At 41.8% G+C, this 16,293-nt stretch overlaps 2 protein-coding genes across 2 annotated transcripts; both read left to right on the plus strand.

Moving 5' to 3' along the window:
* The first annotated feature begins 13,960 nt into the window (after positions 1–13,960).
* LOC142541871 (uncharacterized) lies at positions 13,961–14,389 on the plus strand. Its single transcript, XM_075648329.1, has one exon. It carries the CDS (start codon positions 13,961–13,963, stop codon positions 14,387–14,389), a length of 429 nt encoding a protein of 142 aa, XP_075504444.1.
* Positions 14,390–15,330: 941 nt separating this feature from the next.
* On the plus strand, positions 15,331–15,792 carry LOC142541872 (uncharacterized). The gene is made up of 2 exons (XM_075648330.1): positions 15,331–15,527; positions 15,624–15,792. The coding sequence occupies exons 1-2, from the start codon at positions 15,331–15,333 to the stop codon at positions 15,790–15,792; spliced, it is 366 nt and encodes a 121-aa protein (XP_075504445.1).
* The last annotated feature ends 501 nt before the right edge of the window (positions 15,793–16,293 follow it).

Genomic DNA, 16,293 nt, shown 5'->3' on the forward strand with positions numbered 1-16,293 from the left:
AATTTAGGTTAGAAGAACTTTGACCTTCGCATGTCTACAAGTTTATTTCTTTTAATTATTGGTTTAGCATGATGTTCCAACCTTTCATGGAGAATTTTTATAGCTGGTTCAGCTACAAATGCCTTGATAGATTCAGGGGCTACTCATTCGTTCATTTCGGAGACCTTTGCAAATTTCCTCAAGGTCAAGACCATTGGGCTAGAGATAGCATATTCGGTAGTACTGCCTTCTGGAGAGGAGCTGGCAGCCACTAATGTGATCCGAGACATAGACCTCGAACTTCATGGTAATCTTTTTTATGCGGATCTTATCATATTGCCGATGTCAGAGTTTGACATCATTTTGGGGATGGACTGGCTATTAAAGAATAGGGTTTGATTGATTTCCAGCGGAGATCTGTGCTAGTCTGACCGCTTGGGAGAGAGCAGTTCTTATTCGAACCAGACAGGTACTTTCCTTTACCGCATATTATACCTTGTGTCCAAGCTAGGAAGCTCATGCGTAGAGGGTGTCGAGCGTTTTTAGCGACTTTTGTATCTGTTCCCGAAGCACCCAGTCAGTCGTCCTCCGATGTTACAATTATTAGGGACTTTCTAGACGTGTTTCCTGATGACGTCTCTGGTATGCCACCTGCGCGGGAAGTGGAGTTTTCTATTGAGCTTATGCCAGGTACCGCACCGATCTCAAAAGCACCGTACCGATTAGCACCGACAGAGATGGCAGAACTCAAGAAGCAGATTCAGGAACTTCTTGACAAGGAGTTCATTTGCCCGAGTTTTTCACAATGGGGCGCGCCAGTCTTGTTTGTGAATAAGAAGGATGGTTCGATGAGGCTCTGCATTGATTACCGGGAGTTGAACAGAGTAACAGTGAAGAACAAATACCCACTCCCGAGGATTGAAGATTTATTTAACCAGTTACAGGGAGCTTCAGTATTCTCGAAGATTGATCTGCATTCTGGTTATCACCAGTTGAGGGTGAAAGATGCCAATGTTCTCAAGACTGCTTTTAGGACTCGTTATGGCCACTTCGAGTTCCTTGTGATGCCGTTCGGTTCGACGAATGCGCCAGCGATCTTCATTGATCTCATGAATTGCGTATTTCAGCCTTATCTTGATCAGTTCGTGATAGTATTCATAGACAACATTCTCGTCTACTCAAATAATCATGAGGAGCACAGCAGACATCTAACCGCAGTATTGCAGACCTTGCAAAAGCACAAGTTATTCGCAAAGTTCAGTAAGTGCGAGTTCTGGTTAGAGAAGGTGGCGTTCTTAGGCCACATTGTTTCTAGCAGCGGTATTGAGGTAGACCCAGCGAAAGTTGCAGCAGTCAGAGATTGGGTTGTGCCGCAGAATGCATCAGAGATCCGTATTTTCCTTGGGCTAGCAGGATATTATCGGAAGTTTATTCAGGGATTCTCCTCTATCGCAGTTCCACTCACGTCGTTGACAAAGAAGAATGCAAAATTTGTGTGGAGCGATGAGTGCCAGAAGAGCTTTGATTCTTTGAAGCAAGCTCTTATTTCAGCGCCAGTACTGGCCATGCCGTCAGGGCTCGGAGATTTCGTTTTGTATACCGATGCTTCGAAGCTCTGTTTAGGCACAGTGTTCATGCATCATGGGAAGATGATAGCATATGCTTCTCGTCAGTTGAAGACCCATGAGAAGAATTATCCTACCCACGATCTAGAGTTGGCAGCCATAGTTTTTAACTTGAAGATTTGGAGGCATTATTTGTACGGAGAGAAGTGCCAGATCTTTACCGACCATAAGAGCCTCAAGTACTTCTTTACGCAGAAAGAGTAGAATATGCGTCAGAGGCGTTGGTTGGAGCTAGTGAAGGACTATGACTGCGACATTAGCTACCACCCGGGCAAAGCTAATGTAGTGGCAGATGCATTGAGCAGGAAAGTCGCAGTGATGGCCCATTTGGTGATTCCGAGACCCCTTCAGTTTGAGATGCAGAGGTTTGATCTAGAGACATATCCTTGAGGTAGAGTTCCCCGTCTATCTACATTGACGATTCAGTCTTCTCTTCTAGACCGTATTCGCAGTGGACAGTCAGCATATGAGCAGTTGGCAAAGTGGAAGCAGAGAGATGAGGCCAAGGGCAGTACCTTGTATACAGTTAGCGACGACATTGTGAGATATCGAGACAGAATGTGGGTTCCTAGCAGTGATTCTATTCGAGCAGATATTTTATCCGAGGCCCACATGTCCTCGTACTCTATTCATCCTGGGAGTACGAAGATGTACAAAGATCTGCAGTTGTTGTATTGGTGGCCCGGGATGAAGAAGGATAGTCAGACGTTTTGTATCCGAGTGTCTGACGTGCCAGCTAGTGAAAGCGGAACATCAGAGACCAGCAGGTATGCTCAAGCCTCTTCCTATTCACGAGTGGAAGTGGGAGAATGTTACCATGGACATCGTTGTCGGCCTGCCGAAGTCAGTCAGAGGATCAAATGCTATCTGGGTGATTGTTGATTGTCTTACCAAATCAGCGCACTTCTTGCCTATTAAGACGACTTTCACCATGATTCAGTATGCGGAGTTGTATATCCGAGAGATAGTCTGACTTCATGGTATTCCCGTTTCTATAGTGTGTGACCGAGATCCTAGATTCACTTCCTCATTTTGGAAGAGTTTGCATTCGGCTATGGGTACGAAGTTGTTGTTTAGCACAGCTTTCCACCCTCAGACAGATGGGCAATCAGAGAGAGTTATCCAGATTTTGGAGGATCTTCTCCGTTCATGTGTCATCGATTTCTCAGGGAGTTGGGAGTCGAAGTTGCCATTGGTAGAGTTCACCTATAACAACAGTTTTCAGTCGTCTATAGGTATGGCTCCATATGAAGCACTGTACGGTCGTAAGTGCAGATCGCCTATTCATTGGGATGAAGTAGGGGAGAGATCATAATTGGGTCCGGAGATTATTCAGCAGACTACCGATGTAGTAGTCAAGATCCGTGATAGGTTGAGGACAGCTCAGAGCCGACAGAAGAGTTATGCGGATCAGAGGAGGAGAAATCTGGAGTTTGTCGTTGGTGACCATGTTTTCGTGAAGATAGCACCTATGAAAGGTGTCATGCGGTTCGGGAAGAAAGAAAAGCTTAGTCCGAGATTCATCGGACCATTCGAGATCCTTGACAGAGTTGGGACATTAGCTTATCGTGTTGCTCTTCCGCCAAATCTGGCCGGAGTACACAATGTGTTCCACGTCTCTATGCTGAGGAAGTATATGGCGAATCCTTCGCATGTCTTGAACTTCGAACCGTTGCAGCTCACTCCGAACCTGTCTTATGAAGAAAGACCAGTGCAAATCCTAGACAGACAGGAGAAGAAGCTTCGGAACAAACTGGTGAAGTTAGTTAAAGTCAAATAGCTTAATCATTCGGAAGAGGAAGCTACGTGGGAATCTGAGCAAGAAATGAGGAGTCGGTATCCCGAGCTATTCGATAAGTTTTAATTTCGAGGACGAAATTTCTTTTAAGGGGGGAGAGTTGTAGAACCCGGTAAATCAGATTACGTATAAACCATGCATAATTACTATTATTTAAATTAAAAATGATTTCTTTTATATTATGGAAATTTGTTAAGTCATGATCATTTATTTTACATCGCAGAAGTTTAGTTTTATCTTTTCGGTTAAATACGCGAGGTCGGACTGGAGTTGGAGTATTAAGATAAAATTTAATAATAAGAAAATATTCCTGAAATTTAATTTAAGCCAAAGAATAATTTATTTTAATGTAAAAGAATGTTTATGAATTTATTTAATTAATTGGAGTTAAGTAGTAAATAAGTTCTTTTATGTCCAATAATTAATTAAAAGCCTAAATTAAAATGTGTAATCAATTGGGATAAATTAATCTAAGCCTATTTTATTTAAGAAATTGTTACTTAACATGTTAGTAATTTATTTTAAGACTTAGCCATGCATGCAAGAAAATTATTATCCTAACTTAATTTATTAATTCACTAAAATACATAATAAGTGTTTAAAACTTTAAGGAGTTAAAATTCAATAATTAAGCAATATTTTTCCTTGCTTTCAAACATCAAATTTCGGCCCCCTTCAATAAAATCCTTACATGTTAGGCAACTCTTCATTTTTGTCACTTTTCCTTATCCTTTCTTGATATGATAATCCCTTCATTTTTAATCACCAATAATTAATGATTTAAGCAATATTCTGGCCTTGTTGTTGATGAAGAATCTCGGCCATCACTCCCCCTAAATCATCCCTCAATCCCATGATATCACACCTCATTCTATATCTCACTAGCAACTAGGATAGAATGATTTGATTTCCCATTCTACCTCCTCATTTATATAGTAACCTTCCCCCTTCATTCCTTAACACTCTCTTCCACCCTACCTTCAAATTTCAGAGCAAAACCAGCAGCCAAAAATCGTGAACCATCAACAAGAAAACAAGAGAGAAAAGATAAGAAAACTCCGTCTCCACCGCGCCGTGTCCGTCGTAGTGTTTGTTTTCTTCTTAAACCAATTTCAGGCATGTTTATATTATTCATTTCTCTTCAATCAAGTCCTTTAAATATTTTAAAACACTATGTTCATGATTCATGAAGAAAAACTGAAATTGGACAGCAACTTTTCAAAAAAAAATCTGTGCAGTATTTTCGGCTCTCCCTTGTTGCTTCACGGGTTGGCTTGTTTTGTGATTTCAGGGATTGGCTCGGTTCCAAGCGCTCAAGGCTGCATCTAGGAATTTACTAGGGTGTGTTGGAGTCATGTTGGTCCATTGGTTCAAGGCCATGCACGCAGGAATCAAGACTTGACAGCAACTTTCCCATAGTTGCAAGTTAAGGCTTGATTTTTGTGTTTTGGTTGTCTAAGGGGTGTATTCGAACCATGGCTGTTCTATGGACTATAGCCATGGTTATAACCCTCCCTTAGCATGTTTAGTACATGACCAAGATGGCATTTCAAGGCTTGGTTCACGGATCCATCGAAATTTTAAGCAAACAATACAAGTGCCCCTTCGGTTTTCAGTTTCTGATTTTTGTGTGAGTGAAGCTTCGGCTTCTTGAGGTTTGGGTGGATCTTGGTTGGCTTCTAGACCTTACCCATGGTTCACACAATACCTCATGATGTCTAGATTGTGTTATGGTCGATCATATGGCCACTAGAATGACACGAGACAGCATGCGATCCACACCATCGCATAGTACAGAATTTTCTTTGATGCCCTCGGTTTGAGCTTCGAGTTGTCCTAGGTTTTTGCTTGAGTTGTGGTTGGCCAAGTGCCCTTAGCCATGGTTCAAGCCACACCTTAGGATGTTGGTAAGAGACTTTGGTCGGTGGTTCAAGCCCCAATGGCAATTTGTTTCACAAACCATGCAAGGAAGCACAGCTGCTGCCACTGTGTTATGACATCAACTTTGTCTTCGGTTCAGAGGTCACGTTCGAGTTCTTGGTTGGCTTTTAGCCTATGGACATGGACTGGACAGTACCTCAATGACTTAGGAAGGTCATGTTTTTGGCCGTTTGTGATTTGGTTGAGTTTAGAGGTCGTACGATAATTTACGGTGCAATGTGCCAAAGTGACTCTCGAAAGAGCGTTTTACGATTTTGGCCTCCATTCACATTTTTCGTGTATTACAGCCCTAAGGATGTATTTTCCATCATTTTAGGTGTATTTTAATCATGGCTAAATGATGGTTCAATGTTGGTTCGGGTTGGTACGAAACCATGGTTGGATACTAAGTTTGTGGGCGTAATTGTCTCGTTTTTGGTTCGGTTATAAAGTGTTGGTCAAGTTGAGTTTATTTACATGTTCCTCATGTTAGAATTAGGTCGCAGCAAGCCTGGGAACGATCCAACTCCTCCGGCAAAATAGGGTTATAATTATATTACGTGCATAAAATATAAAATGTTTATTTTTGAGATATATGCGATATGACTTGTGGCCACCTTACGCTTATGGGATTGCTTCATCCGGTGACTTACGACCGGTTTACGATTATGTATGGTACAGATATCCAGTCCAAGGGCTGTGATGATCTCTACCGCCCAGTATACAGTGGTTTAATCTGATCAGACGTTCATGTTATGTTATGGGCCACTTGCATAGAAACATTATCTCTACCAGAAAAAAATTACGATATGATATGTTATGACAGAGCTCTATCGAGCAAAGCTTTTACGTTTGATTTTCAGATATGCACGTATTTATAATTACTCATGACATGATTTTTACCTTACGCTTTACGATACGATATTTTTATGTTGCACGAAATTTTATGATATATTTACTTGTTATTCACGATATATGCATGCTGAGTCTTTAGACTCACTAGACTTTATTGTTGTAGGTACTGATGAGGTCGAGACTGAGGGCGGGGACCAGTGATCTAGCTTGGGTCAGCAGTAGTAGGAACCCGAGGACCTCATGTTTCAGTTTATTCACTATTTTATGTTCAAACTCAGTTTTAATACGTCGAATGATTTTTAAGTTGTTGTTTTGAAACATAATATTTACTTCCGCTGTTATTTTAAAGTTAAATCAATTTATCAGTTTATTTTACGAATGATGCATGTTATTTATTTAAAGAGAAAAATTTTAAATAATTCCGCAAAATTACAAATACGAAATACGGGCCTTTACAGACGTCATAGCAGGAAAATAAAATTTTTGTCCTCCTAAGCTCTGCTCCTTTGCTAGGCGGTTTCTTACCAAGAAATTAAAATTTTTCTTATCCCCAAGTCTGCTCCTCTGCTAGGCAGTGCCTTAGCAGAAAAATAAAATTTTTTTCTCCCCAACTCTGCTCCTCTGCTAGGTGATGTCTTAGCAGGAAAATAAATTTTTCTCCTCCCTAACTCTGCTTCTCTCCTAGGCGACGCCATAGCAGGAAAATAAAATTTTTCTCCCCAACTCTGCTACTCTCCTAGGCGACGCCATAGCAGGAAAATAAAATATTTCTCCTCGACACTGCTCCTCTACTAGGTGATGCCTTAGTTGAAAATAAAATTTTTCTCCCCAACTCTGCTCTCTAACTCCTCTGTTAGGCGACACCTTAGCACGAAATCAAAGTTTTCTCACTTTCATAATGCAACAACATTATTGAACTGAAAAGAAGAATTTGATTTTATTAAATTTCAACCGATTACGTAGGAAAAATTAAGAACCAAAATACATCAACAATAAATTCAAGAGTAATATTTTCTGAGGTGGTAAGCATTTCAGGGTCTCTCTGATGCCTTGCCCTGCGCATTCTCCAACTTTCCTCTCTACACCTCTTACACCTCCCCAGGATAAGTCACCTACTTCTTCTTTTCCTAATCATGTTAACCTCCACAGGCGCTCTTTTTCCCTCCTCCCTCACTACCCCTTCGTAACACCGACACGCGACTTTTTGGTCCCCGTACAAGACTCCAACTTCTTTTCCTACAGGAAACTTAAGCTTCTAATGACAAGTGGAAGCTACGGCTCTAAAATCTTTCAGGGCTGGCCGTCCTAGAATTCTATTATACGCTGACGGAGTATCCACCACGGTGAAGACTATCATTTTTGTTACCCGTCGAGGATCAGTCCCCAAGGATAGGGGAAGAATAATCTGACCCAAATGCGGGATGGCATGTCCTGCAAACCCATACAGCGGGGTGGAGACTGGCTCAAACTCGAATCCTTCCACCTTCATTTGATCCAACGTGCTCTTGAACAAGACGTTTACGGAGCTTCCATTATCAATAAATATCCTCGCCACATCATAATTGGCAATAGTGGCCGTCACCCCCAAGGTATCGTTATGTGGAGTCACAACGCCTCGGAGGTCTTCCGGTCCAAAACTGATGACGGGGTCTTGTGGTAAGTCTACACCCCTAGATATCTCAAAATTCTCCAACCTTCTCCCATGTGCCTTCCGAGCTCGCCCAGAGTCTCCATCAGTAGCACCCACCGAGATCATATGAATCATTCCTTTCGTAGGGTGGTTATTCTCATTCATTCCTCTCCTCGGCTCGACGGGCTCCTGAGGGACATCTTGACCTCGACCTTCCCCTCTCTGCTCCCCGATCCTCTTATTTATCCATGGAGAGCCTTGACCACGCTTAGGGGACGAGCGAGACCTCTGTCAACTCTTGGATGAGGATCCTTCTCGTCTATCCCACGAAGGCAATCTAGTACTGCACTCAACCCTTTGCGACTTCTCCCACCTCCCCTTGGGCTCCCTCACTTCCATCACCTTGTCACGACTCCCATCCAGATAAACATGGGATGAGAATTGTCCTCTGTCCACAGCCTTATCATCCTCCCTCTCGACCACGCCTTTCTTAGTGCTGCTAAGAGACGTTAAACATTATGCGGATTCTGAGGTTGTAGCCTACAATCTAGAGTCTGCTAGAAGTTTCAATTAGGCAAGAGATAAGTCCTAAGTTAAAATGTGTTTATACAAAGGTGTTGTATAAATCAAAGTCTTCTAGTGGATCCTTTCCAAAAGGAAGAAGGGGTGACGTAGGAATTGTTACTCTCCAAACATCTATAAAATAATTCGTGTCTATTTATTTATTGCATTTACTTATCTTTTCCATTGCTTTTAAAGATGCAATGTTGAAGCATTTTATGTGTTCTTCAAATACAAAAATATTGTGCATACCAAATATTTGATAACCAAAATTTTTGAATTGGGCCTTGGTTGGGTATTTTTTACTCGCTGGGTCGTATTTTAAACTGGTACGCAAATTTTATCGAGTAGAAGGACTTTTTGAGTGTTCGGGCAATATTTTCAAAAACATACCTAAACAAAATATTTTTCGGGAGTGTTTTTGGGCTTGTCGGATTTATTTTACTGCTTAGTGGGACTAAAACCATTTTAATCACTTCATTAGGGCCCATTAACACCTTTTTATAAACCTAAACCTATCATCTAATCAACCCTAAACCTAGCAGAAAGCACTCGGACGCCCCTCCCCATTCAGTAGCCTCCCATTCGATAAAACTCCAGTAGCAGACCTTTGAGTTCTTCAAGGTTTTCAAGAGAAATCATTCCCCGCCTCTCTGGTTCTCATCCTAATATTCACGTTTTCGAGCGTTTTAACGCAAAGACACGTCATGAATCCCTTTTTCTCCTCCCTCATTCACGCCATTTATATGATGATGTATATGTATTTGCTTGAGGATTGCTTGCATCTTTTATATTGAATCGTTTCTACAACGTTTTGTCACAAAAATGCTTTGAATTATCATGTAAATCATGTTTCATTTGTGTTCGTGTAAGGGACTGTCGATTCATGATCATAGGGGGCTGTACACGTCGAGGAATAAGGTGTCAAGGGGCTGGAGCCGGTTGAGGGTCGAGACTTAGTGAGAGCCGGTCGGTAATTCTTGGTTGTATGGCTCGGGTGTGACTACATCGAGAGTTTGGGGTGAGCCAGCTGTGCAAGGACCTTCCTAGCCTTTGACCAGACTCTGGTGGGTCTGAGTCGGGGTCTAGGATGGCTCGAACGCTGCTGGCCTTGGTCACGAAGCCGGTCGAGGAAATTAAGTCGAGGGGTGTCTTGGTTAGGGCTCGTTTAGTGTCATTCGGTAAAAAGAGCTCAACAGCGTTCATGGGGCTAGGGTTCTTGGTTAGATTGGTCCAAGAGGGGTCTAGTGTATAGCTAGGAGTGTTGGTTCGAGGCTGGTTCGAGCTGGTTAAGAGTAGGGTAGATGTTGGTTTTGTAATGTTGGGACGCTTTTCTGTCACAGGGTTAGCACCGCGGCGCTGCCCTTTAGGTGCTGCAGCACCTGGACTTCGAACTAGTAGCGATGCAGCAGTGATGCCGCGCGCCTAGGCGCTAACCAAGAGCCGCAGCGCCACATTGTTAGCGCCTAGGCGCTAGTCAGGGTTTGAGGGGCTTTGGTTTTAGCAATCTTGTATCATTGGGTATTGATACGTCTTTATGACCAAGCTTAGTGAGGGTTAGATTGAGTCATACGAAGCTTGATTAGGAATCTTCGAATTACAATTTAAGCGTGGTCGTCTTCAGGTCGAGTTAGAAGTCTTGGCAGCAACCTAAACACGATTTGACATGTTTTAAATTTTTATGTTATCATGTATTTGACTTTTTATGTAAATATGAAAAATACGTTTCATGCTTGATTTTAAGTAAAATTACGTATATGCATTATTTTTATAAGTGATGAATATGATGACATGTTTTGAAGGATGGGCGTTAGTTGTGACTAATACGAATATGTATACCGTGATATGTAAGGCAAATGCTCAGTAGAAGGGTAATACTGTCGCTGATGTCCCCACTGTCGGGTACCACTGTTATACGTAGATGGATCCATCGAATAGAGCTGATACGAAAGTCACAACTAATGAACTGAATTCAATTAAAGAAAATGAACACGTATATGATGATATATTGTGACATGTTTTGACACGTTATGTCTTATTACGTTTACGTTTACATTTTTTTTTAAGATCATGAAATGTATGTTGATTACAGTACTTTTCACTGTTGCATGTCATATATATGTACTCTTCATAACGTTACAGGTGTGTCGAGTCTTTAGACTCACTGGGTGTGAATGATACAGGTGAGCATATTGATCAAGAGCTTGGAGGTGCTGAAGACTGAGTAAGTAGAGTTAGTTGTGCGCACGCGAACCCGAGGACCGTAATTTCCGCACATTATGTTTTGAGTTAGGAGTGGATGGATATTTTCATACTCATTCTTTTTATTACGTTGATGGTTATCAGGAACTTAACACGTTTCATATTTGTTTTATTTTAAGACGTATGTCGAGGGTTGACGAATTGTCTATTTTTAAAATGCATTATTTTCATCTGTTAGTAGAATAATTTTATTTTAAAATGTGAAATTTTCAGATACTATTGCATGCATGCATAAAGATAAAATTTTCGAAAATGAGCTTACAAAATAAAAAATTTCTGGTAGTAATTTATGTAGTAGACGTTTCAGTTGGTATCAGAGCAAGGGTCCTACATAGGGTTGTGCCACCGCCAGCTTCTGCAACTCAGTCTTCAAGCCTTAAGTCTGTAAGTTTAAAGATTTTAATGCTATCACCTACATGATCACATGATACATGATTTACAATACATGTTTAGCTGCTTTCATGATTTAAGGATTAAATGTTTTGAAAAACTAGATTAAATTGCATGATGGGTTACGTTTAGAATGTGGACTGTATTTAAATACCAGGCCTCCCAAACGCGCCCTTAGCACTGACCGACAGGATGATACTACTGGAGACGATAAAGGCCTCCCACCACCACCTCCACCGCCAGCGGATGCAACTACTCGAGTCCTCGAGGGCATTTCTAGACTGACGGGGCAGGCGCAGTGATGCGATCATGGTAGCGTTGCAGGGACTTATGATCAATCAAGGAGGGCTCACGGGCAAGGAGCAAAGTGCCGAAAGGTTCGTGATGCATGGCAGTGAGTTCGGAAGCCAAAGGATTATCATTCAAGCATCATTTTTGTCGACCGAGGCTACATGGACCTGTACACGGGGTCCGTGCCCATCACAATTGAGAATGAAGCAAACCGAGCCTACACGGACCCATGCACGGACCTGTACACGGGGTCCGTGTCTTTTGTTTGCTGGAGAATATTTTGGCCGAGTGTACACGGAACCTCATCCGGAGGCATACACGGGGTCCGTGCCTTTTAGTTTTAGGCGAGAATATTTGTTCTTAAATTAGAGTTTTAATTATTTTGGTAACTAGATTTGATATCTTTGAGATTTGTGAACAATATATACTCGAAAATCTATCATTGTAAAAACTTTTGAGTCATTAGTTGAGTTTTATATAAAAATTTTCTTTGAGAATTCTCTCAAAACAAGCTTAAGTTTCGTTATAACTTTTGCGTCCTATCAAATCAAACTTATCAAAAGATTTATCTTTTGTGGCGTTTGTCAATCGAATATCACAGGGGTTGCCAAGGACGGGTTCTTTGGAGGTTCTCTTGAACGAGATTGTTTCTATCGTTGATTAATTGTTGCTAGACCGCGTGATCTAGAGGCGATTTTCACACCTATCAATTACTTGTTTCAAAGATCGGGACAAATCAAAGATCTCGTGGGCGGGATCGCATCAGGTGGCATCAGAGCTTTTGGTTTTTGATTCAAGTAAGCGTATCCGTTCAATTCTTCGTAGGATTTTCAATACCGATTTTCGTGTAGCGATTTCTACGTATTTGTTGAATCTACCAAAAAAATAATAATAATCTCGATTACTGTTCATCGCCGGAGTTACTGTTCATTCATCGGAATTACTATTAACGCGTTTCGGATTTACTGTTCACGCTATTCGGAATTACTATTCATCTGCCGGAATTACTGTTCATCAGACGATTTACTGTTCATCGTTTCGGATTTACTATTCATCTTATCGGAATTACTGTTCATGGCTGAAGTTACTGTTCAATACTGAAGTTACTGTTCACGTAACTGTTCAATACTGAAGTTACTGTTCAACGCCGGATTTACTGTAGCGTACTGTTCACCCGAAAAAAAAAAGAGAAGAAAAAATATATATATATATATATTTGACTCGGGTGTTTGTTGGAATTTTAGCGCTTATATTTCAGCGTTAAGTTTGTCCTTGTCATTTAGTCGCATTCTAGTCAATTTCCAGAGTTCTTGTTCTTGTGTGGTCTAAGTGAGTCGAATTTCAAGCGTCACAGGATTGATCTCATAAGTTTGATACGTGGAAGCCACGAGACTTAAGCGCCCCCTTGAGAATTCTCACTTGAGTGAACATATTTGAGTGGAGTGAATTTTCATTGGAGTGAGTTGTGAGGTTTATTGGTGAGGGAAAAAGACGAGTGCGAGTGAATTTTCATTGGAGTGACTAGTGAGAATTTGTGGTGAGGAAACTTTATTCTTTTATTGTTTTATACTAACATTTTCTTGCAGGTATAATGGTTGACGATCTTCAATTTCAAACAATGTTAAGGGGGTTTGATAGAATATGGGAAAAGGAGCTTAAGCCTTTACATGAAAGGTTGGATAGGCTTGAGGGTAGTGCTAATGAGAAGAGACGAGGTAGTAGATTTGGTGGGGATAGAGCATTGCATTTGGATCGTGATGATAGGAGGTGCAAATCGAGTGGTATGATCAATTAAAGAGGGCTCACGGGCAAGGAGCAAAGTGCCGAAAGGTTCGTGATGCATGGGAGTCAGTTCGGAAGCCAAAGGATTATCATTCAAGCATCATTTTTGTCGACCGAGGCTACACAGACCTGTACACAGGGTCCGTGCCCATCGCAATCGAGAATGAAGCAAACCGAGCCTACACGGACCCATGCACAGACCTGTACACGGGGTCCGTGTCTTTTGTTTGCTGGAGAATATTTTGGCCGAGTGTACACGGACCCTCATCCGGAGGCATACACGGGGTCCATGCCCTTTAGTTTTAGGCGAGAATATTTGTTCCTAAATTAGAGTTTTAATTATTTTGGTAACTAGATTTGATATCTTTGAGATTTGTGAACCATATATACTCGAAAATCTATCATTGTAAAAACTTTTGAGTCATTAATTGAGTTTTATATAAAACTTTTCTTTGAGAATTCTCTCAAAACAAGCTTAAGTTTCGTTATAACTTTTGCGTCCTATCAAATCAAACTTATCAAAAGATTTATCTTTTGTGGCGTTTGTCAATCGAATATCACGGGGGTTGCCAAGGACGGGTTCTTTGGAGGTTCTCTTGAACGAGATTGTTTCTATCGTTGATTAATTGTTGCTAGACCGCGTGATCTAGAGGCGATTGTCACACCTATCAATTACTTGTTTCAAAGATCGGGACAAATCAAAAATCTCGTGGGCGGGATCGCATCACGCAGTAGGACCCGAGACCACAGACGGACATCTATGAGCAATTCAGATGGCTCAACCCGAAGGAGTTCGGGGGTACCACACACCCGTTCTTGGCAGAGGGTTGGATACGGTCATTGGAGTTACATTTTCAGAATCTGGAGATGAGGGATGGGGACCAGGTCATGTGTGCCACATACGTGTTGAGAGACGACGCATCACTATGGTGGGAGGGAGCCGCTAATGGGGTGGATTTGGCTACTCTCACTTGGAGTCAGTTCAAAGAGATTTTGTACAACAAATATTTCCCAGCAGATGTCAGGGGTCGCCTGACGAGGGAGTTAATGAGTCTCCACCAGGGGGACTCGATTGTGGCAGAGTTTATTCGAAAGTTCGACATGGGCTGTCACTTTGTGCCTCTTATTGCTAGAGATGTCGTCCAGAAGATGAGGTGCTTCATGGATGGCATGAGACTCACCTTGCATCGAGATGTTATGCTGATGAGACCGGAGAGCTATGATGAGGCCAACGCTTGTGCTTTTCAGGCAGAGCAGGCCCTGAGGGACATTGATATGGAGATGCAGCAAAAGTGAAATCAGGTCCAGTCTAGCTCACAGCCGCAGAAAAAGAAGTTTACAAGGCCATCGAGGTAGCAGGGGCAGCAGAAGCCCCAGGGACAGGTTAGGAGGCCTAGGTAGCAGAGACCACCACAGGCACCAGGGGCTCCTAAGCCGGTGGACAAATAGCCATGCAAGCAGTGCAACCGGTTCCACTTCGAAAAATGTATGTGGGGGAGCTTCAAATGTTTCATATGCGAGGAGGAAGGTAACAAGGTGGAAGATTGCCCCAAGAAAAAGGGCCCCGCTACTGGCAGGGCGTATGTGATGCATGCGGAGGAGGCTGAGGCGAAGCCAGACTCTAAACTGATCACCGATAACATTTATGCTTAAGAATTTTAATTTACCGCCTTGATTGCATGGGTTATATGATTGTTGTAGGAATTATTTTGGGATTGAAAACCTAGAATAAATTAGGTTTCATGTTCTAAATAGTTGGGCTTAAGGATCAAATTGAATTGATTAAGGGTTTTAAGGACCATATTGCAATAACCAAAATTTTAAGGGCTAATTTCGAACTTTTGGGATTAGATTCTTAATTTTCGAGAATTTTAAGGTTTAAATGGGTAAAATTCGAAATTTTTTTGGGACAATAATGCAATTTTCAAAAATTGTAAGGACAAATTTTAAAGAATTCGAAACTTGAAAGGCCAAATTGAAATTTTCGAAATTTTTGAGGGTAAAAATTCGATATTTCTGATTGAGTACTAGAAGCAAATTAGTAATTTTTCGAGAATTTTGGGATAACTGCTGGTAGAAAAATTTCTTAAGTTTCAACTTGATCGGATTTGATGGTATGTTTTGTCACATGAAGGATATATTTTAGGTGTAGCCACGTATGCATTGCTAGAATCCGGAACTACACATTCATTTATATCCAAATATTTTGTCAAGAGACTAGGATCATACCGGAGGCTATGGATTTGGGATTCAGAGTTTTGATTTCGTCTGGAGATCAGATGTTTACCTCACAGATAGGGAAGAAATTGGAGCTTCGTTTACAGAAAAATGCGGTGCAGGAAGATTTGATTGCGCTGTCGTTGCCAGAGTTCGACATTATTTTGGGTATGGACTGGCTTTCTTCGAACGGATCAGTCATAGATTTTCGGCGGAGGTTAGTATCTGTCCGACCACCCAAATGTAAGCCGTTTATATTTGAGGCAGCCAGACATCAGCAGATGCCTCACATCATTTCTTGCATCTGTGCGAGGAAGGTCACGAGGAGAGGCTGTCAGGCATTTTTGGACAGTATCGTGTCAGTGATCGAGCCAGTTAGTCAGAGGCTAGAGGAGGTCGAAGTGGTCAGGGACTTCCTCATTGTTTCCCCATACGATGTTTCAGGCATTCCACCATATAGAGAGGTGAACTTTTCTATATAGCTTATGCCAGGTACCATGCCGATTTCTAAGCCACCCTATCGTCTTGCACCTGCAAAGATGAAGGAACTGAAGGATCAGATACAAGACTTGCTAGATAGGGGTTTCATTCACTCTAGATTTTCTCCATGGGGCACATCGGTACTGCATTGATTAAAGAGAACTGAACAGGGTCACGGTCAAGAACAAGTATCCATTGCCCAGGATCGAGGACCTATTTGATCAGCTTCAGGGAGCATCAGTATTCTCGAAGATAGATCTTCGATCAGGATACCCCCAGCTGAAGGTGACGAGTCTGTCGTGCATAAGACGACATTAAGGACGCGATATGGGCACTATGAGTTTATAGTAATGCCCTTCGGTTTGACGAAGTCACCAGCGATATTCATGGATCTCATGAATCACGTGTTTCACCCGTATTTGGATCAGTTCATCATATTTTTCATAGACGACATCCTGATCTATTCGAAAAGCATAGAAGAGCACAGTCAGCATTTGAGGACC

The sequence above is a fragment of the Primulina tabacum genome, chromosome 4, assembly GCF_025594145.1.
Source record: "Primulina tabacum isolate GXHZ01 chromosome 4, ASM2559414v2, whole genome shotgun sequence".
Classification (NCBI taxonomy): Eukaryota; Viridiplantae; Streptophyta; class Magnoliopsida; order Lamiales; family Gesneriaceae; genus Primulina; species Primulina tabacum.

Excerpts from the sequence above, each read along its gene's own strand:
- LOC142541872 (XM_075648330.1), top strand. The coding sequence starts at position 15,331 with ATGGATTTGGGATTCAGAGTTTTGATTTCGTCTGGAGATCAGATGTTT. Across the intron at positions 15,528-15,623 it reads GTCATAGATTTTCGGCGGAG|GAAGGTCACGAGGAGAGGCT; the intron begins GTTAGTATCTGT and ends CATCTGTGCGAG.
- LOC142541871 (XM_075648329.1), top strand. The coding sequence starts at position 13,961 with ATGAGGGATGGGGACCAGGTCATGTGTGCCACATACGTGTTGAGAGAC.